General features: G+C 48.3%; 1 protein-coding gene across 1 annotated transcript in view; it reads right to left on the bottom strand.

Moving 5' to 3' along the window:
* The window catches only part of PDLIM1 (PDZ and LIM domain 1), a 45,244-nt gene that overhangs the window by 601 nt on the left and 21,502 nt on the right, over positions 1 to 23,141 (bottom strand). Inside the window, exons 3-6 of the mRNA XM_054206116.1 lie at positions 22,269 to 22,353; positions 11,457 to 11,647; positions 4,855 to 5,003; positions 1,664 to 1,781 (exon numbers count right to left, since the gene is read on the bottom strand). Of these exons, the coding sequence (XP_054062091.1) occupies positions 1,664 to 1,781; positions 4,855 to 5,003; positions 11,457 to 11,647; positions 22,269 to 22,353 (543 nt within the window). The remainder of the gene's footprint in view (positions 1 to 1,663; positions 1,782 to 4,854; positions 5,004 to 11,456; positions 11,648 to 22,268; positions 22,354 to 23,141) is intronic.

The following is a 23,141-nucleotide window of genomic DNA, read 5'->3' as shown; positions in this document are numbered from 1 at the left end:
CTCCTCCCCAGCCACCTCCCACCCAGCCCAGACCCACACCAATGCCGAAGGTGGACAATTTTCTCCTGCTCCTGAGAAAAAGTATAGGCTCTATCTCTGGTCAGGCAGATGTTAACAGCACTTTAGAGCCCAAATTGTGCTGGCGTGGGAGGCACCACACCCTCCTCTGGAAAGTGTTCCCTAGCACTGGCCTGCCTGAGTTTCACAGGGACAGGCCTGTCACTTGTGGTGGCAAAAATCACCGTGATGGCATCTTTAGCTGACGGCTGGAGACAGCACAACAGCTTTCAAATGGCCACCATCACCTCCGCCATCTGGGGGAGCAAAACCCAGATCCAAACCAACCCGATTGCAGAACAAATCCAGAAATGACTGCCTGCCACCAAGGGAGGGGGATGCAGGCTGCACAGCCACTGCCCTTTTGCTAGCGCCTGACATGTCAGGTACGTGTGGGAGAGGCACAGAGACCAGATCCTGGTTCTGATCTCAGATGCTGCTGCTCGGGAGCTGCAGTGAATGGATCCAGCCGAATGTGGGCCAGCTCTTACTGGAAAATTTCACAGCTTAACCCAGCAGATCATGAGGAAAACTACATAGCAACTCGTTAACTACCACCAGTAGCAACAAAACAATTTGCCAGGCGTATCATTTTGTTCCAGCAGCCATCTATATTTTCTGTAACGCATTAGTTTTTAGTGCTATTCATAGCCTTATGCTTTCTCTCCAGATCTACCCAGCTGGTAGAATAATTGTAGGGTTTGTCTCTGATTCATATTTTACAGGGTATGGATTGCCTCTGTAATGACTCTGCTGGGCCTTAGTGCTCCAAGCATGCCAGGACAGTGACATGCCAATGACAGTGTAGTGTCAGCAACAATCTGATAGCTTGTGGTGGGCAGCATGAGCGAAATCTGAATTCTTGCATGATAATGCAGACGGGCTCTGGAGCCAACTGTTAAGCTAAGGGGGTTGTAAAGAAATGAACACTAAGGAGAAAATAAGGGCAGAAGACTCTGTGGTCAAGAAACGGAATGGTGAATCAAATATAGGGGTTGGGTCCCCGTGCCGTCACGCTTATGGTCAACAGCTCTGTATTGAACCCGTGCCCCTGCTGTGCTGGAAGTCGGACATACACACATAAAGACAACAAAAATTATATCTGCATAGACACAGTGGAAGTGTGTGTCCTACAGCAGAGCTGCGGGCAGAACACAGCTCTTCCTGTCCACATTGCTTCTGACCAGCAGGGCAGAATTTTTTCTCCATGGCTACTCTCCATGGCTCCAAGCCACTCCATGGCTAGGAGCACCAAGACATGAAAAGCATCAAATACGCAGGCCCTGAATGGAAAGGTTATTTGGTTTCTGGGTACAGGTAGGAAACAAAACACTGTGGCAACAACTGTCTCAAGGTTTGTCTCATAAGGACTTAAATTTTGTTTCCATTGATACCGATTTGTAGAGGGAAACGCAACTCCTGCCTCATGGAGGGGAACTGCAACATTAGCGCTATCAAAGCTGGTGAGACTAAACGTGCCCTGAGACAGCTCCTGGATGCACTGGATGTGGGTAAGTGAAGGGTTTTGGGTGCAGCGCCTCAGCACCTCAGGCAGGCATGGGATACTCATCCATGGCCTGCAAACCCCAGGGACAGGCTTACTTACACAATACCAGATCCACACTTCTCGCACATGGGCAGCTTCTGGGCATTCCCAATCGATGAGGCCACCTTTGTGGTGGGGGCTTTGACGCTCCTAAATCCCGATGGTTTGGTAGGGTCTCCTGGGGGGTGGAAGGAGAGTGCTTCAGAGCATGTGAGATGCGTGGCTCTAGGCTTTTCCTCCCAAGCAGATGCTCTGCTAGGGAGGGGTGATGTTCTTTAACCCCAGCTCTGAGGCAGGGATTCATGCACGGAAAGTGGGCAGGGATTTAGGGGTGTGTGGGAAGGAGGGAGAGAAGGCACACAGCTGAACCCAGCCCTGGAAATTTGAGGGCCTGAGATTGTGGGCAGTCAGATGAAAGTCTCTTCTCATCTTAAAAGCCCATAGATTTCAGCTGATGTGTCTTGCATGCACAGACGCACAAAGCAAAGCGAAGCCCCAGCCCCAGCCTTGGCAGCACCAGAGTCTGCCTGCCATGTCCTGATCACACACGCAGGGTCAAGCTGATTGCCAGATCTGGTCTCAGAAAGAGGAGGTGGGTCTCCTGGCAGACTAGAGATGACTGTCAAAGTCCCTTTTCCAGTCTGCTGTCTGCTGTCCAGAATCTTGGGCTGGCTCCCCCAAGATTCCTGGAAGGTTTGGTTAACCAATTCTTTGTTCTTGCAGGGCTCTGGGACATTGGGGGATAACCTTGCGCTCTGCTGCTGCATAGCATGCTCCAGATTTCTCCCTAGCGTAACTTCTCTGGGGCAGGGATGTCCTGCAGGTCCTTCACAGGAGACACCTGCTGACCTGGATGCCTACAGCAGCAGTGGATCCTAGATGCAGGATACGAGGCAAGCCTTTAAATATCTGCAGTGAAAAAGGAGCCTCTTACAAAATTACTCCATTGATGTGACGAGTCTTTTCTATATGACTTTTGTGAGAGGTTCAACTCCAGGCAACAGGGGAGGGAGGGCTGCAGAGACTCCCACGGCGTTTCACCAGAAGCAGAGGGGGTCAATGGGGACCTCAGACTGGGAGGGACACTGATAAAACCCTTCTGACTAGTGTCAAGCCAAGAGCACACTGCAATGGTTGTTCCTGGTGTAACGGGAGAAAAACCCCTTGAAAGACACACCCTGGTGACCAGCAATGTCAGGGACACGTCACAGCCCAGGGCAGCATCACTGACCAAAGAGCTGAAGGAAAAAGCGGGGAACTGCCCATTGCACCTCCCTGTCACCACTGCTCAGCCCTGGGGCAGGTGACTTTGTGCTGTTTTGCCTCTGGGGCAGGTTTCAGCTCAGGGGTTTGTACCCAGCTCTGTGCAGAGATGCTGGTCCAGAGGTGCAAGTTCCCTACTGGGGGCTGCAGCCCATGCACCCTCCAAACACAGCAGGAAGGACCTGGCCTCCAACAGTTACTGCAAGTGACCCTTGCTAGGAAGGAAGCAGCAGCAACTGCATTTTCAGGCGCTTCCCTATCACCTCTGCTCACTCCCTCTGCCTCAAACAGCACTTTGCTCCTAACAACATTGACAGCATGTTTTTAAATCTCTCTGAAGGAATCAGCTTAATCAAATATTCACAGGAAACATAACTTGTTCTGCCCTCTGAAACACCCTCCACCTACGAGTGCAGGGTCAGGTCTAAACAAAGACCAGCCGTGGTGCTTCCACACGCCAGTGTCCAGACTCCGTGTCCAGGGCCAGGCTCTCAGCTGGTGTAAGTCAGCACAGCCGATACAGTCAGCGATGCCCCGAGGGACGCGTCCCAGCTGGGGAGATAGCTAGGCTCCCTGCTGCAACTCACAATCCATCGCCTGAAGGCAGGCTGGGAGAAGCACCCAACCAATGTGCTATTTATCACCACGGACATGATCTGACTCAGCAGCAGCGGTGTTTGAGCCTGGCCGAGCAGCATGGCACGGCAGGCAGGGGCACTGTCTCCTCGGGGACAGACATTCCTTTGGGGCTGCGTAACCTCCCGGCCCTGCTCCGCATGGGTGATTATCAGCTCATGGTGGAGCAATGCCAAAGCCTATCCTGGCCTGTGATCGGGCAGGCAAACCTTGTGCCAGAGAATCCCAAAAATGCTGCAAATCTTCAAAGAAAGATAAAATAGAGAGGCTTTTGCTTCTTATCTTCTTCAGCACTACTAAGCACAGGGGAGGACCTTGGATGTGTGAGAAGTCCCGGCTACTCCAGTCCCTTCCATGCAGGAGCTGAACCCTGAAGGGCAAGTTGCAAACACTCAATATTTAAAAGATGCTTTCAGGTAGGTATTTTAACAACCTACTAAAGACTCCAAGATCCTGGTTTCTTTCTTACTATTGTTTCCTTATTTCCTTCATTTTGCTCTTTCCTGACAGATCCCTCAGACCTACCAGTACTTGGCTGATCTGTTTCCCATTGAGGCAAATATCTCAGCATCAGGCTTTTGTTGGATGAAATTGAATGTACCACTGCCAAGCTAGAAACGCAAAAGACAAAGTCTCAACTGGCCTAAGGAAAAGTCATTCTTGGAATTCTTTTCCTATTTATTTGTTTATTTTATTTTATTCAAGAGGAAAAGAGAATACGATTTGGCTCCCACCTAAGTTAATTGGCTTTTTTATCTTAAAGTCTATATCCCTGAACTGCACAAGTCCAGATGTCAGATCAAGAACGCCAAGCGGAGTGAAGTTTCAGAGATTAAAAGCTATGAACTGCTCGCTGAAACCCAGCTTCCATATTTTTACATTCAGCTGCAGAAGTGGATCCTTTTTCTTCTGTAGAGGGATGAAGATCTGAAGCTTTAGGACTCACTGAAGAGCCCTATCCTGTGGTACCATTCAAAGTCTTGAATCCAAGATATAGTCTTTAATCAGTGAATGTTATCTTAAAGGGGCAAAACTTTAGAAAGTAAAGAAGAGTTTTTGCAACTTTTGAAATTCCTTCTTGATAACTAAATATTGTAGGGGTTTATTTCTTGAGCACTCAATGAGTAAGCAATGATATGGGCCCCCAGAGACTGAAACTAATTGAGGAGAGGAAATTTAGAAGTAAAGTTAGTGAAACAGTCTGTTTCTGTAGAAACCATATACACACACTACCTTGAACAATCACCAGCCAAGGATGGAAAATAAAGTTTTAGATGTTAAACACCATATAAAGCCCAAGGAATGGCAAAAGGGAAAAGCACACTCAGATTAGGTGTGCAGTGAGTGCTTACCTTCTGACTCCAAAATCTCTTGCAACACGAGGAAGGAAGCAGATTGTCTGGGCGGCTCATTTGACTCTTGATTCTCCTGGAGCATCTTGTAAACCTCAGATTCTCTGTCTATGACGATGCCGCCTGGGGGCTGGTTATGCTGATCTAGACTGAGGAAGGAACAGAGAACACGCTTGTTAAATGGCTGAAAACTAAAGCCAGTCCCTCTAGCAAAGTTTTCGCAGTGCACTGTATGAATGAAGAATGAACGTGCAAAACAAACAAACAACAGGACGCCATAAAACATGGAGGTGCTGGATGTGCTCGCACAAGACAGCTGCAGCCCGGGTGGGATCGGCACGCTGGGCTATCTGCCTACGCCACTGTCAACGGGTTCTCGCCGACAGCCTCCAGCCAGTCCCCAAGTGTCCCCCCTGCTTCACAATCACTCTATACGCCAGAAACTAAAACTTTCTCCCCAGGAAATCACTGCTGTGTTAATAGGAAAATAACTCATGTGCTGGGATGGGAATCCCACGTGGTAGCTGTGCCATCCATGCATGTTCCTTGCATGCATAAACTACCGTCAACTGCTCCACCTCTGTGAATCTCAAACTAAGTAAAGTTTATTCCATTAAAAAGAAATCTTTGCAAGTGCACTTTGAACTGGTCCTAAAGACCACCTTCACAAAGCAACAGCTGTAGGATCTAACTAAAAGATCCTCTGATTGCCGATAATTTAATTTGGTTTTCAAGTGAGTGTTATTATTTCCATTTTCTAGGTGGAGACTCTGAGCCACAGCCCACTTACAACATTTCACTAAGGTTAACGAGCAGGTCAAGGGCCCAGGGGATTTCTGCCTGCTAAGACTAAGCCCTCCTTTCAGCTGCCTCCCGAGGCGCTGCTGCTGCCACTCATGTCACGAGCAACTTGCACCCTCAGCCTAGAACCCCAGGTGCTTCAGGGGCAGCTTTTCACAGCACAGGGTGGATGAAAGGGTGGTCATTGTGCCACCGGAAGGGTCTTTATGAAAATAAAGAAAAAAAGAGGCTGGAGGCAACACCTAGGATGTTCTCCACATCCAGTTTATCCAGGATAAACTACAGAGTTAAAACTGCAGGATTTAGACTATCCATTGGGAAAAGCTTTCCAACAGACAGACAGCAAAATACCAGAGGAGATGGCCGTGGACAGGTGAGCAACCTCCATACTAAAGGATTTAAAAAGAGTCTGGTCAAATACCTGCTGGGAATGATTCAAATCAATGGTTTAAATCGACCAAGTGCTGGGCTAGGAGATGGACTAAATGACACAGGGGGTTCCTGCCTGCCTTGTATTCTGTGGCTGGAAGAAAACATCTCTGGAAAAATTAGATGACTGGCAAGTCTCCTCTGACAGCTCAATTACATAATGCAGCCTTATAAATGTAAATGGTCTATTAGGTTTCACCGGCCCTGTACCCTGTGATTGCCCGAAAAGTACATAAACATCCTGAAGTTCAGACTAAATTGCAGAGGGAAATCTTCTTCTTGAGGAGGCAACTGCATACTTTCCGTGCCAATGTGCAATTGGGTCATCTGGGAGTTACTCTACATAATAAACTCTTCAAGCATCAGAGGTAAAATCATTGCACGTGTTATAAAATGCTATTTCCATAAAAAGAATTTCATAAAATGTTTCCATCTTTTTAGTAATTTTTAGTGGAGCAGGAAGCACATTAGACTTGCAAGCAGCTGAACCCTTGAAGTCTGAATCTCATTTACTGAAGCCTCTCACCCGAAAGAAAATAATGATGTGGCTTCCGTTACACAGAAAATGTCCTAGGTTTTCCCAAATGAATCCATGCTTCACATTACATTCATCTCATGTAAACTCATACACTCCCACCCCTCTATCCACCCATAAAAACATTAGGCAAGAAGCCTGTCGTGGCAGTTTGCATACTGTTTCACTAACATGCATTCAAAATGCCAAGGCTAGATCATCTTAAGGAGCGCTGGAGTCAAACAAAGCCACCACATTTCAACCATGCATTGTGACAGTGCGCAAAACATACAGATCAGCTCTCCCAGGTACGCACCCTATAGATATACTTGCATATACAAGACTTCCGAAAGACTATAAAAAAAACCCACAAATCCTAGAATTTGTAGCAGTAGAGTGAAATACCTCAACTTGTCAGGGCAGAAGGGTATGCTGCTTAAAGAAAAAACAAAACACCAAAAAGCACATGCATCTCTTGAACGGGCAAGGTCACAGGCACAGGAATCGTGCCTGCAGGATAGCAAGTCTCTGTATGCTGGCTGATTTATGGCACTCCTGTTACACAGGTACTTTATCTGCAGCAATCACCAGCAACCGGTGTCCTTTTCCCTGCACAGGAGTTCCCCGACACAGAAATTTTGTAGGGGACAACTCCAACAAGCTTTACTGGATTTCAGACTCATACAACCATTACTGGATTTCACTGCCTCTACCACGGGCAACTTGCAATGCTGAGTAAAATTGAGCTTTGAAAACTGTCACGAAGATGGTAATAAAACCCAGAAAGACACAGCCTTGCACAGTGCCTACAGAAAAGCACAGCTTAGTCTTTACTAATATAATTTTACTATTTTATGCTAGCACATTTTGTAAAGCTTACAAGGATCTCAAAGCTGGGCTAGAGGAAGGCCCAGTTCTTGGAGCACTCGCTTTTGCAATGAAACAATTGCTGATACCGGGGCATCTTTGTGAGTGTTATCAGCTGTCTGGACTGGCACAGCCAGACAGCAGAGGTGACCACTCCTGGCATGCACGGTATCGACTACAAGCCAGAGCAGGGACATACAGCAAGTAACTAGACTGAGTAATGAGGCAGGAGTAAATCCACAGCCTCCCATTACCACTTGGCTGCTGGCATATGGCAAAGCTTGGCTATGTGAGTCCACGGGTGAGGGGACTGTGAGCAGCCGAGGAGCTATGAGATCTGGCTGTGCCCTTTTGCTCTGTCCCACCGAGGACATGGCCCTGACCGCCTCCCTGGACCACAGGTCATACAGCTGCAAGCTGCTTGGTCACATAGCAGGGTAACTCTGCTGAAGGTTCACGTCTTCTGAAACAATTCAGCCTTGATTGGAGCCCTCCTTTGGGATGGCTAAACGTGCTTACTGCTTCTCCCATCTCGTACTGAAGTTTTCCCTGTAAAACCCTATGGGCTGTCATTTAGAGGCACGGGCCAGCTGGTTCCCAACTGCCACAAAGCAAACACCAAAGGCAGCCAGGTCTTGTGATGCTGAGGCTCTCTGCAGGTCCTGCAGACCTCAGAGCATGTCAAGCACCCTCCGCTCCTACGGGCAAAGAGGCAGCCCCAGGAGCAGCAAACTGTGCAGACAAGTGGGCAGGGGTGGGAACATGGACTGGGTCCTCCATGTGCTTTGTGCCTGCCCAGGCTGCTCCAAACTCATGTTATCAGACAAAGTTGGAGACCCATGGGGACCTGCTTCAGCCTGAAATGAAACACGCCCAGCGCACGCCCATGGCCCAGCCCGCAACCAGCGAAAGAAAAGCACAAGGACACGTGCAGCACCACCTTCCAGTCGCAAACCACAACAGTTGATTCAGTGTGGGAGAAACACCAGCTTTCAGGAAAAAGCACTCTCCTGCCCCCAGCAAATCCACCTGCTGCAGGTGGCTCCTCCAGGAAAGCCACCAGCTGGTGTGAAGGCACTGCTGCGTAGGTGCGCAGAGGGCAACGGACACATTGACAGGCTGCAATCACGTTTTGATGCTTCCTGGGGCATTGGACACAGACACAATGCAGAGAAAGCTCCTGTGAAGAGTCATGCACTAATGTCGGAAAAGTGAAATGTAAATGCTGTTTCCTTGTGACCGGCCAACGCCAAGAGCCACAGACAGGGACGAGGCACTTGTAGACACCGAGATGCGGATGAACGGATGCACCGAGCCGGTCACAGAGGCAGCGGGCAGGTTACCTGGGGAAATCGGGGCTAATGGAAGAGATCTGTCCCTGCAGGGAATCCATGATGTTGCTCTGCGAATAGAGCTGCAGGGGAGAATTGAACTGCACATGCAGCACTTTGAGTCCTGGCACCTCCACTTCCACGGGGCTGTTGGGGCAGACCTGGGCTGCGTGCTTCAGCTGCTCCGGCCCCACTCGGACTTGGCTGGGGACGGAGGAGGTGCTGTGCCTCCGCTGCGGCAGCTCAGAGGTCTGCGTCTGCAGGGGGTTATAGACGGAGGCGATGGGAGCCTGCATCGGGCTTGCCGGCGATGGGCAGCTACGGGACATGTGTTCACACGGGCAGTTTGAGTTGAGTTTGTTTGGGGGTTCATTTGGGTTTTACATTGTGGAATTGAGGGAAAAAAGCAGAGGAAGAAGAAAGAAGGAATAAATTAATGACGAGCTAAACCAAAACCACCAAGTGATAAAAGCAGTTGCAGAATACTGTCTGTTCCTTGTGCCAGAGGGACTCACCACTGAATATGTGACTTGACATTAAAGGCTTTTGGCTAATGCTGTGGCTCTGGTCTCACACTCCAGGTGTGTCCACGCAAAAACTAAAATGCAGTCGCTCTACTGATGAGTGAATGCAGGGGTTGTAAAAGCAATGAAGACATGGGAGCAGGGGTTTCACTATGAACTATCTACCTGAGCACACAGTCACAGTCCCACTGTCCAGCCATGGAATGCCACCTTCACTGCTGCTCTTCCCAAAGCTAGCCTGGGTGTCCCACCGAGGGACAATCGCACCTCCAATCCTAAAACAGACATGCTCAGCAGTGGGGCTCCTGCCCCCCCTCCTGCCTGCTTTGTGCAACAAAGCCAGTAGAGAAGGTTGCTGGTGTTTCTGTCTGTTCCACAGACATTTACATCACACACCCTCTAAGGATGGACTGTGGACCGGGTCGCCTTGTCATGTCACCACGTGCAGTGGCAGGATCAGTCTGCCGCATTCAGACAGGCTGTGTATCTGTTGGGTGCAGGATGGGGATGCAGAAAAATGTCAGGTAACCCCATAGCAAGGTTTACCATGTACAAATAACTCATCAAAACAGCCAGGCTGGAAATCAAAGGCAACTAAAAGGTTGTGTGAAGGGAGAACCTACACTTGTGTACTGGGAGACCACCGTGGGTTTTTAATAGCAGGGTGAAGCCAGTGATTCATTTGCTTTTGATGACTCTGTAAACAAAAATGTATTAGCACTGACAGTCTCATTCACAGCCTCCCCCAGCATTCCTTTGCAACTTGCTGTGTTTCAGCAAGGGAAACATTAAAGAGATGCCATGTACCCCACAGGTCGCAGGGCTGGCAATGGATCTTCCTGCTAGGAGGAGCACAGTGAGCCACACCACTACAAGAAACCCATCTCTTTGCTGATCCCTGCAAGAAAAAGGGATCATCCTCAAATTTTCAGCCAAATATACCTGGCTTCCAGGGAGTGCTCTCACCGGAAGGGGACTCCAGACTAAACCAGAGATGGTATTTGACTGCCAAATCGTCCCATCAGATTAACACAAAGTCAGATTTCCCTTGTCCTTGCTCTGCCTTTGCTCAGCCCCTGAATGAGGCTGCTGAGGTCTACCAGAAGCAAATGAGGAACAAGTATCTGTCACCTGCCTGCCAGCTGCAGCACTGTAACTCTGCCTAGAAGGGCCCATGCTGCAGACTGGGCTGCCAGTGCGAGAAGCCGGTTTCAGTCAGGGGCAAGTTTTCGGGCTTGTGTGTTAACCCACAATCTCAGGTGTTTGTGCCCTGCAAAAGCAGAGGCTGAAGTTACATTTGTCTCCCAATTCACAAGTCAGGAATTTCGTCGAGTATCACCTAAAGCATTGGTCTTGCAGCTTTTGTTGTAAAAGTGGCTAAAGTCTTCCAGGCAGTTTGGTACTGCTATACAGAGACTTAAGAGCAGTTAAGCAACTTGACCAACACAGTTAGCCAACCTGGTTTATTGTTTCCAATGAAAAAAGAAGAATCTTGGACTTCTGGGATAAAGTAATGTCTTTGGTGAAGCACAGATGCAACCACAAAAATCAACAGGCCTGTTTAAGGTTGGAGCGCTTTCCAATCCTATATATAAAATTGCTCACACAAGGATGAATGTTTCAGCTACTGTTTAAAACTCCCATGAAAAACAAGGTTCAATAATAAAAAACAGAATGATCAAAACATAGGCAGAGCCTGTCTATGAATCCCAGGCCAGCTAGGAACTGGGGAGGGGTTTGTGCTTCCTGCACTAGCTGGTACCCTTCCTGCACAGTATTGCCCGCAATGCCAGCCCAAATCGCTAACTTTACAAAGTGCTCATAAGAAGCTATCAGGCACCTGTTCAGACCAGCGGGCTGGTATGTCATGCTGAACGCACGTGGAAACTGCGTCGGTCTCTGCTAAACAAAGAAACACAACAGCATTAATTTCATTTCTGCAGCTCAGGGAACATTCCCCACTCCTCCGAGCCCTGCCCCGGGGAACCACAGCCACGCTCACGCCTCTGCTCCTTCCCTTGTCCTGAAAGAGAGCTTTTCTGAGTTAAGAAACAGGTACCCTCGCAGCGAGCTCACGTCTCCTGGAGCCTTCCCTGGGGGCCCGGGCAGGGAGGGAGAGGTGAGGAAGGTACTTACGGCTTGGTAGGCTCTGGGGCCCCAGGTGATGTCTTTGACTCCACGGCATTGTTGAAGGTCTGGATGTTCTCTGAGGAGTAGAGGCCTGCTGGGCTGTTGTACTGAGCAGTGATCACTCTGGGGGCAGAAGCTGTGGCAGCAGTGAAGGGCACCGCGCTCCGGTTGTGTGCACTTCCTATGTGCCTTATTTCCTGCATGCAAAGGAGCAAAGGCAAAAATGAGAGGTGCTCAGGCGTGCAGGTGGGATGTGACTGGGCAGCCTGGCGTGAGCAGCCACTGCAATGTTGGCCTTTGCATGTGGAGTCAGCTGAGGAACACGCGACCACAACCACCAAAGACGATGCGTGTCCGCCACACGTCATGACGGTCCCCGGCCCTGTCCTGGATAGTATCAGGCTGACTGACCTTCAGGACATTTCAGAGTTGACGTGCTGGGAATGTAAGAGCTCAGAAACACTGACAGAATTATTCACTTAAGCTGCCACACACTTGGGAACTCCCCATTTTAAGCATTCCTTGCAATTCCTGAAAGCAGGGCTGATTTCCATGGAAAAGTGAAGACGAGGGGCAGAAAGAGGAGCACTCTTCAATGACATCTGAAAGTTTGGCTTTCATTAGCTAAGGGCAAGCCAAAAAGAAGGGCTTTGTCATTACTACACATGCTCTGGAGCATGTCTGCTCCTTCAGCTAAGACTGGGGTTCACAGCTATCTTTGATGAAAAACTTTGGACATTCTGGACAAGAAATTCCCACAATAAAGGTGGGAAGATGACCCTTGTTAATACAAAAGACTATCCACAGACAGTGCCAGCTATATGCCAGAGACCTCTTCAGTCCCAGAAGTATGAGGTATCACCCAGACATTCTAGGTTAGCTGCAAACTGAAGGCTTCCAGAGGTATTACTGATACTTAGAAACACTGGTTACAATTTAATAAGAAAGGGGCAAAATCCAAGTTAAATAAGACTTGAGGTAAGAATCCTCTGAATCCCACGCAGCACTAACAAAAATAGGGAAATTTCTAAGCCCCATCACTAGTTCAGCAGGCTGCGAATTACCCACTTTGGGGCAGAGATAACAACATCCAGGGCTTATTTCTTCCCAAAGAAGGTTCTTGACCAAAGCAAGGAATGGGCCCAATGGGGCCTCACTAGAGCAGGCAGAAGAAAGGACTAACATTCACAGAGGCAGCTGAAACATCCAGGGCAAAAAGATGTCACCAAAATGTGCGTTTTGAAATGTTTCAGCCAGCTGTAGAGATTGGGATTGGCTTCACTACAGGGCTAACACCCAGTGGCAGAGGATGAAACAGGGCCCTTCTTAACACGCTGGGCCCATGGTTCCCAGCTCTAATTAACACAACCGGTTCCTCCTCCCACTCCATAAAGGCGCTGACTTCTACAGTAACGAAGTGAGCCGTCACTGCCCTTTGAACACCTCACGGCATTTGCTGCATAGAGCTATAGTTACAGGATAAACACTCACTAGAAACAAGGATGACTAAATTCCCCTACAGATTTTTCTTTAAATCACTTTTATGTCCCCAGATTTCCTTAGGCAGTTGGCTAGCGTTCCCAGACTGACAGATGGGAGTCATCTCGCTTCATGGCACTCAAGTGCTATTTATGGCATTGAGCACAGCATAGGATCCCTCAGAGAAGAGCGGTGTGGATCCAAACACACTCAAGAGTTAAGAGCCATTTGAAATCAGTGGGGCAGCTCAAGACGTTCAGGTGTGGGGCGGCTGGACTGCTCTCCCACGGTTTTCTGGCTGATGCGTATGGAAATCAGCCATGAAGCTTTCCCACACACCAAAGGAAGAAAGACCCTGGAGTAATTAGCTAATCTCCCTTTGTTACAATCTCATTCAAAGCACATAACAGCGCTCATAAAAATAGTCTTTCCCATGGCAGAAACTGTGGATTTTAGCAAAAAATAATCATTACTTCAGCCTGTATATCACACCATAGGGAAAAGTATCAGTGATCTTATATCAGCATTAAACACACATGTTAGCCCACCATTTGGAGGCCGCGAGTAGGAGAGAGTTTCAGACATGCGTAGAAATAGTTGGTTTAATGAAAGACAGAGGCAGAAGTTTTAGGCTACAGGGGTTACACTGTCGGGTCAAGTAGGTTCAAAGTTTAATCATGTCACAATCTGTATTGAGGAAACATTGAAGCATTAACCAAGAATTAGAAAAAGGGAAGTAATTCGGGGCATTTTTTTAAAAATTCTGGTTTCCTAAGTAAGTAAGGCGTGTCAATTACATATTCCACATGCATGTGGGCACATTCCCACTCCCACCAAAGACTTTTGAATCTGTCAGCCAAGTCGAAATCAGTTCGACAGTGATAGAAGCCTCAAGGATGTTTAAGCTCCTACAAGTGCTGAGAAAATAGACACACAGATGGAAGAAAGAGACTGAAATCACATTAGTACCTTGACTCCGAGAAGAACTGTAACACATGCTCAGGCACAGAATCCACATAGGAGACTCTGGCCCACTTTTGTCCACCAGGTAGGTGTTCTGCTGTGTAATAACATCCAAAACCATAAATTAAGCTTTCAAAAGTGTCAGGACATCTGTAGTAGCTTTCATGTGGATGAAGTCCACTGACTATAAGGGATTTTATAGCAGGTTAAATAGAGATATCAATGCAGAAGGTGGTGTCTGAAGATTAGATTAGAAGAATCCCATCTGGAGAACAGCATAGAAGGTGTATAACCTGAAAGTCTATAGTCAAGTATTACAAGAGCAGTAACAATATAAAGGGCATTTGGATAATCCAAATTCTCCAGCACTTTCTGTCATGCCATACTGCTCTTTCTGCTTGAGCTGTAGAAGGAATTTACAAAGAACAAGTGCTTTCATGTAGCGATCAAAAGACAACGCCTTCTCACTGTCAAGTGTATTTATTTAGGGATTTGCCAGAACTGCCACCTAGACCTTGTGTCATGCAGCAGTTTTGTTAAAGCCCCAGCTCCTGGAATCCTGTGTTTATGTGAGAGTCTCTGACTTAATGCTGGAAAAAAAAAACCCAAAATATGACACTCACAAAAACCTGTCCACCAGCAGGCAAGTGAAAAATGGTAGCACAAAACCACTGCTGTACTGTGTACATGTGCAGGGGCAGTGCCTGGTTTATGCAGTTGAGATGCTTGGGGTTTCAGCATCTCTAAGGCCGCGGCGTTCCCAGGCCCAACACAAGGAAGAGGGGGCAAGCCGCATTAAACAGCATCCCTGGCTGGGGCATAGACTGCAAGAGCCGTAAGCAACAGTCTGTTTGCAAAGGAAGAGCTGGCAGTCAGACACAAGGACATGCTCTTATTCAGACAGAGCGTGACCCGTTCTTTCTTTGTTGGTAGTACAGAGGAGTGTGACTAATATTAGATCTTTTCAGAGACATCTTCAGTTGGCATCCACAGGCAGATCCAGAATTGCTCACCTCACCCTTCCTGCAAGCCATGAAGCCATGGCACTGCCTCAGTCCCCCGACACCAGCCCTGTCTGCAGTTGGGCTGCAGTCGGCAGTGAGCGGGGTTAACGACAGCGGTTATCTCAGTCTGAAGCTGGGGTATGGAAGCTTCCAAGCCTCTGGGTAGGATATTCAAAAGCAGTATTTTACCACTATAAACTGATTCTGTGATAGTTCAAACACTTTGTCTGCACAGATAACAGCCTCCTGCCTTCGCTGAGGTATGCCTGGGGGAGTGGCTAGCCCAGGCTAAAATAGATTAGCAACTGCACAAACTTCTCTGCTTCTTAACTCGGAGGTCTCATCTTGCTTCACTTTCAAAATGAAGCAGACTTTCAAGGAGAAAAATAAGCCATATAACATGAGGAGGCTGTAAACCAGAAGACAACGGTTGAGCACAAAGAAGATCGTTGCATTTCCACTAATCCACTTCCAGTTTACAGAGTTCAATTGATCGATCTTCTGAAAGTCCCTCTCTGGGCAGAAGCTGACTTCCAACAGGATCAGGGCCACTCAGGGAGCCACTGCCAGAGGAGCTGTTTCTCCAACAGCCTCCTCCCTACCTGAAAATACCTTCTTTATATGAATAAGCTCCAAGTGGCCTTAGAGCATGATCCCACATGCTCCCAAACCCTCCACACAAGTGCAAATCCCCCCATCCCAGGGAAAAGCTACTTCCCAATCCCAAAACAAGGTTTGTAGGACCCCAGTATCGGGTCAAATACGCAGATCTCCTGCCAGATGGATTTTCTGGGCACTGGCTGTTGGTGGTAGCAGCCCTCTCTGGGGACAGGCGGAGACCCTGCCATGCACTGCAGACGCTGCAGTGCCAAGGGCTTCTGCCATCACCCCAGCCCTCCTGGCAGGGAGCCACCAGCCACAGCCATGGTGCCAGGCTGCAGGGACGGGGAAAAACGTCCCTGCACTGGGGCAGGAAACGGATCAGCATTTCCTACCACACCGGCTGCAGGCTGCGTCATGGGGAATTATCTGGGAAAACAATGGCCCCTTCCTCCCTTTCGTCCCGCTCACGCCAGGCCATGCTCGGCAATGCTGAAGCCCAGCCTGTGAAAGCCCCACAGCTGCATCAGCTGTCACCTCCATGCCCGCGGCCAGCCAGCAGCTCGCCGTGGGGGTGGCTGCTTCCTCCTCACCATGCACCAGAGAGGGACATGCCTACCACCATGGGACCCGCTCATCTCAGCAACTGGGGAACCGGACTCCAGGGAAATTCCCAGCTGTCAGCGAGGCAGACAGATGGGCAGAGAGCCCAGGATGAGCCGCCTCCATCTGCTGAGCTGGGGCACATCCCAGGCACCAGGGGCATAAAGCCACCCAGATGCCTCCATAGTCCTGTGTGTCCTCAGGCAGGTCAGGGGCAGTCCAGGGCGAGGGTGAGTTCTTGTGTCCCATCCGCCACATGGTGATGTGGCCAAGGCCATCACGGCAGCACTGACCTCACCACCACCAGAAACAGGAAAAACCTGGAGGCTTTTTGTACTTGCTGAATAAATTAAACCAAGATGTGAGTGGTCAGGTACTCCTCTCCCTGAAGCGGAGTTTTCCTCTCCCCACAGCACAGCCTGAAGGCAGCCGGCAGGGCTGGGGCCTGAGGTGCCGGCTACTGTCCCACTCCCCTGCCTGCCCCTTCCCAGGCCACCTCCCCGCAGCCCCCGGAGGAACAGCAGGTCAAGTATGGGGTGAGGGGGCGCTGCCTGAAGCCACCAAAACCTCATTTCAGGTGCAGAGTCATGATTTCAAGACTGGCCGCCATAGTGATTTCCTGAGCCTCCAGCTCTCAGAGTCAGGGGATTCGCTTCAACCTTATGGCATAAATTAAAAAAAAATAATTAGTGCCCAGGCTCTGCAGTTGCAGGGAGAAGCGAAAGCCCTCACACGCCCCCAAAGCAGCCAAACGAGCCAGCAAAACCCACTGCCCCACCGGGCCCCAGAAACACGGGATGTTTTTGCGTCCCGAGTCAGAGCCCAGCGGCTGGGGGCGGGCGATCCTGGACTGCACACCTCGAGAGCCACGCCAAGAGGAAACAAGATTAAACCTTTCTCAGCATAAATGTTTACTCAGCTCAAAGAAAATGGGCCCCTGACCAAACCTCAGTGAACGAGAGCACGCCGGTCCTGCAGGCGGGAAAGGAGAGCGGAGACCGGCAGCCAAACCTCCCCCCGGCTCCATCCTCACCCTTGGGAAGCCGCCCGGGGAGCCCAGGCCATGCTCGTGCCCTGCCGGCATGGCGGGGGGGAGGCTGCTCACGCCAAACACGCGGACACAGCTCGGAGGAGGACATCTTCACGGCAAACTCTGCCTCATGCTGTTTCATCAGCTGCAATCACAAATATTAAGAAGTGCCTTTACTTTCACCTCTCCCTCTGTTATTGTTTGGGGTTTTTCAGCTGTGGAGATCTTTTGCAATGCTTTGAAATCCAATTAGAAACTCAGAAGGGTTTGGGGTTTTGTTATTGTAGGGGGGTAAAACAACAAGGCTGGCTTCCCACATCCTCTCCCTCCAGGTCCCCGACACATTCCACATCCATGCGGTAACGCCTTTTAACCAAAACCAGCAGGTCGCGATACGCCAGCGCGGTTCCTTCATCTGAAAAGCGATGTTGTTACTTTATATACCTATTGCTTCATGCATTGCCCACACACGCATGGCCTTATCAAAGGCCAAGCCAGCCACACACCCAGTTTCTATAGCCCCTGTCTTCTCAGTATCCAGGGAGATAAAATACACAAGACGGAAACAATGACATCAGTCTGCGAGGACGAGGACAGGGCAGGCCCTCTCAAGAAACCTTGGGAAGACAGCAGTGGCTGTCTGTCATTGTCATCCCGCAAATAACACGATTCCCCTTCAGACCTTCTCCGTCTGCATGTCTGGAGGTCATTTCTCATTTGAAAAAAACCCACACAACAAAACATCCTCATGTTTGAAAGCCCGTATCTTCTGTGGTTAAAAAGAGCCGATCTACCCATCCCAAACCACGAGTTTTCACTGACATTCTTGAGGGGTGATGTTAACACTTGTGCCTCGCTGCAAATGGGGTATGTGGCCTTCAGGCAGCTGGACAAGCTTTTTTGGAGACAGTCCTGGTGTTGACCGCGCTCGAAGCTGGTCTCTCTCAGCTCGCTTCCTACATGAGCTCACTCAGCTCAGAGACCTAGGCCGCATCGACCTCCGTGTCCTACAAACACGGGGAGGGGAAAAAAACAAAACAAAACAAAAACCAACAGACAAACATTTTCCCACAGAGCCCAGGTCTGACAAGACATAGCACAGTCTGTGGGACAAGGAGTTTTACTGTTCATTTTACCAAGGGGCAATACAGCCACGCACGCCAGCGCACAGGCCTGGAGCTTAGTGCCTGGCCCAGGGTCACCAGAGAGCCTGGCAGAGCCTGAAAGTGATGCTGGTCTCTAGTCAGTGCCATAAGCATTAAAATTACCTTAGTCACCAAGTAACTCTTCCTCTTGCTGCGATCGCTTTTCCTCAAGAAACGTTAAGCAGAAGGGAGAGGCAGACGTGTTATTTTCGTCTTTCCCACTGTGGTGAGGAAAAGCTCTTGATGGGAAAATGACACTGAGCGATCACCCTTAGGATGTGGGTGAGAAGTGCAAGTGAAATAATTGAGTAAATATACTAAGTCGCCTCTGTCACTTCCTTCCCCTAATGTTGCCATGGCCACACGCAAAACAAAGCTGGCTCAGCCGCTGAGCCATCACCACCGACAAGCTGCTACACCTTCTGATGAAATGTGATTTTGTCATCACTCTTGCCTCAGTTTAAATTAATTTAGAAGGGTAAAGATAATGGTAATGAAATAATAATAAGGCTGTAGCTCTTTCACAGGCAAAGGTCAGCTTAGACAATGAAGTCAGTCTTGGGATTCAGGACTTCAGGGAATGCATGGGAGGCTGCGGAATGCCTTTTTATTTTCCAAAGGCACATAAAAGTATCTTGAACTTGCATTCCAAGTAAGGGAAAATACTTCCACAGGACGACGCAGCATTTCACCAAGTATCAGCCTCCAAAAGGATTACAGAAGTAAACAAATAGTCTATTTCAAATGGGGTAAAAGAACGTGTAAGCAGTGATCTTAAAATAAGTAGCTAGTCATGCAGTTCTTGAGACAAACTGAAAATTAATTTATTTCACAACATCTTTCGCAAAGATCTAGTTGTTTAACTGCACCAATAAAACGGGAAGAGGAAAAGGTGGACAAGTGCTGTGAGAACTTTCAGTTAAGATACTGAAGGTAGGCGAGGCAACATCAAACTACCTAATTTTAAGAAAGGTGGAAACTTATTTGAGTAATTGCAGTCCAATTTCTACAGCAAAGGTTTTAAAGCATTTTTTTTTGAGCCTGAAATAAGTCTTTTCACACGCATGATTGTATTTCTGCATTCAAAGGGCTTTGTGCAAAACCAGTGAGAAACATCTTCAGAGGACCCTGGATCAGGACTTAAATGAGCCACTTGGACTGAGTATGTCCTGTTTTCTTTGGTAAGTGAATTAATAAGTGCGAGACTGTTGCCAAGGAAAGCAAATATTTTGTTTTCACTGGCGAGTGAGTTAAAAAAAACCTGAACAGCTCAGACAGGGCTGCCTTCGAAGACTGGGCTCTACTGACAACTTCCACCAATCCTGTTATAAAGATGAGATCAGCACCCTTGTGGTAAAATTCATAGCAGTTTGCCATGCTAGTATATGCATGCACAGCATCTTCTGCACTCTGCTGCTGCTGGCTGGCAGCAGGTCTGGCTGAAAGCTCTAGTGATGCTGCAAAGACACAGCCCCAGAGTGACTCGGCTGATGGCTTGCCATGGCTCTGGTAGGAGTCATCATGCTCCGCTGACTTTATGCTCCAAGCAGACAAACCTCGCCACAAACCTTACTCACTGCAGTCAGCTACTGAAAAAGGAAATGGGTGTGTATTTAAAAAAAAAAAAAAAACCAACAGAAAACAAACCTTAAAACTTGACGGTGTTCATGACACTTTCCTTTGGCACAGCGGACTAGGATGTTTAGGCACTGCTAAGCAGGAAGAGTAAATGGGAGCTTGTGGTTTGGAGACATGATACATCTTTCCTCACGCTGCTGAATTCCTCTGTTTGGGTATGCGGCAGGGAAAGCCCTTTAAAGGAAAGCCCTGTGCTCTGAAGAACAGCAAGCGCCACTCACATAGGCAATTGCAAATGACTTAATTGGCTTAATTTTAGGGAAGGCAAGAAGAAAGGAAAGACTTCTCTGAGAGCTTGAATGTTCCTTTTACACCAGGAAATAAAACTCTTTAGTATCAGCCATCACAAGGGGTCAAAGCTTCATTTTCAGGCAACAGTTGGTTCCTAGTGCAAGATTAAGACAAGGTTCACTGCTCAGAGATAAATTTGTAAAAGAAACCTCTCTGCAGTCAGTTTCTCACCAAATTCTCCTGCTGAAGTCAGTTACAGGTTGGTATCAACGAATTCAGTTGTGCCATGCTTATGGCCTGGCAGCATTGGGATAGCTGTATGATGGCCAGGGCTAGAACCAGGATTAGGACTAAGGTTACGGTTTAGGAGGGAATGTGCTCCACCGCCAGGATTATTGCTGAATCCTGCATAGTCTGACCTTCATGATGCCCTTTACTTGGATTTTAGAAAGCAGGGCATGACTTGTAAGTCAAAGACTACAGTTAAGGTTAGTCCCTGTCACCCATGTTTCTTACAGAGTTGCAGTAGGCTCCTTGAAACAGCCCAGGGCTGGCTCACGTACAAACACTCCACCTGAAGGGCAGATGACTAAGGGATAGCCATTGATTATGGGCTTAAACTGCCATAGCAAATGAGTTTAAGTAAGAGGCAGCATCAGTTAATTAAAATAGCCTGTGTTTAGTACTTGACCAGCAGTGGATATCTATCCAGCAACCCAGGCTGGACTGGAGGGAAAAGCATGGCGGGGCAGCTAGTGACAGGGGGGCTGCAGCAGCAGGTTTCTTGCTGCAGTTAACTAAGCTTAGTGAGCTACATTAAACTCCTGCCTGGCATTAGTAGTGCCCTGTGTTTAATTCTGGGGCATTTAGCTAAGTTCTTGTTAATGGCTGGGTTAGGGACTTGATCTCCAGGATGAGGTCTCCTGCTCAATTAAACAATAGCCCTGTGCAGCCTTGCAACAAAGCTTCACTGCAGACTCTACCCCTCTCCTTTGGCAAGAAATAGCCACAAGTCTCAAGGTTTGCAGCAGAAAACAGACCAGATCTCAGCTCAACAGTGTCACAGGCAGGTGTCACGGCATGGCCCATTCCCAACCTAAGTCCAAATGCCTCAGTCTCACACTGTGCCTTGGCTGAGTTATGAAATACCTGGAGAATGCCGCACCACGCTCCAGAGCCAAGCAACACACAGCAGTTTGGCTTGAGAGGGAGCACGGATAGATCCCAGGCCAAGGTCTGGGCAGGGTGTTGCTGCACATGTGCTACTTTAGGTTCAGGTCCTTTCCAACCCAAACAGACATATTAGCACTTAATTAATTGCAGAGTCAAACTAGCTTTATTGCTACTTACATTGCTAGAAAGACTTACATGGGATGTGTGCTAGGGCCAGAATCCATGTCACTACCCTGGTGAAAGCCTGGAGAAACACCATTGATTTTAGTGCAGCTATTGTAGATCCGTGCAGTGTAATCCTCAAACCTAGCCCAGGCAATGCCCTTGCACCAGTCACTTATTGCTATGTTTACTTGACAGCGGCAGCAGACCAATGAAGCAAGGCTGCCAAAAGGTTACAAACAGAGGCTGTAAGATCTGTCCCACAGATAAAAATATAAAAGGTTGGTGCTTTTCTCTTCCACTTTCCTTCCCGCTAGACTGCTAGTAAGAACCTGCTAGTAAGAGGAAAAAACACAACAACAACAAAAAAACCCAACAGAAAACAGTAAGAATGAATCACTTTCCTCCCCTCTTATCTATGAAAATCAACAGGCTTAGCAACGGTAGCAATGATTTATTGAGCCACACCTCTAGGGTGCCTGCTGTGCCCTATGGTAGGTGGGAGCATGCAGATGGCAGGAGACAACAACACAGATCAAAGCAGCTTACCCTCAGCAAGGTACCCGACTAGCTCTGCACAGCAGCAGGCTTCTGACCACGAGGGAGGGAGTCTGTCTCTCAAGGTTTCCGAGGACTGCGTGATTTCTAGGAGGTGTGGGGCACGCGCTATCCCCAGTATGATCAACAGACTGACACACGCTCAGCTCCTTCGAGGATTGGGCCAAAAACCACTCTGAAGTCAGACAGGAGTAAGTGGGAACAAGAGCATGCAGATAACTCCATTACTCACCTGCGGCTGAGAGGCCAGATTCATCTTGTAAGGATGCGTCTTTCCCTCCTCATTTACAAGTGGCGACCAGACTTTTGACTCCGTTCTGCAACACACAGATTTTTTTAATAGTTAATCCACTTTCATCACTGAGCATCATTACTGTTATTAAGACTTGAAGTTCATCAGCTGAAAACATTTCCCCAGTCCTTTGTATATAGCACTATCCACATCAGGAGGAAATCTAGACATGCCTCAGCCAAGGCATGTAACTTGGATGACTTAGTTATGTTGTATGAGGGTCCTTGGAGAAACACAGGATCTCAGCAGTGACTGTTCTGGCTTATCCTTCGGAACTCCACTAGCAACACAACAAGCATGGGCTCTGACCCAGGCAGTAGAGTTGGGGGTCACCCACCCAAACAGTGGAAGCTGAAGATACCCCTTAGATGCAGATCCTTTAATTAAGTGAGAGAATTCTGATTATTGTGTGTTTCAGCTTTTATGGGTAGTCAGGAAGAGGAATGATTCTTGTCTGTATTGATGACACAGAAAACATTTTGTTCTTGAAGTTCTGCTGTCTTGGATAAGCTAGAAATATTTTTTTTTTTGGGGTCTCCAGAACTTTCTTCTTATTTATGCAGTGGTATCCATGTTGAACAAACAGAGGCTTTTAGGAATTGAAAAAATTCAGAAAGAATTCAGAAATGAAAAATGGGTCCAAGTCTGCAATGGGACTAATAGCTGAGATGACATAATATGTCCAAGAGAAAGTCTACATTTGCTGGCCTGTGGTCTGACCCAATTACTAACAGTCGCCTGAAACACAAGTCAAGATCTGTGACCAAAACCAACCGCTTTTACTGCTGTCATTCTGGAGTTTTGCTGTGTCCC

Source organism: Rissa tridactyla, chromosome 6 (genome assembly GCF_028500815.1).
Source record: "Rissa tridactyla isolate bRisTri1 chromosome 6, bRisTri1.patW.cur.20221130, whole genome shotgun sequence".
Taxonomy (NCBI): domain Eukaryota; kingdom Metazoa; phylum Chordata; class Aves; order Charadriiformes; family Laridae; genus Rissa; species Rissa tridactyla.
The sequence above is the reverse complement of the archived record's forward strand: the minus strand, read 5'-3'. Positions and strand labels throughout refer to the sequence as shown.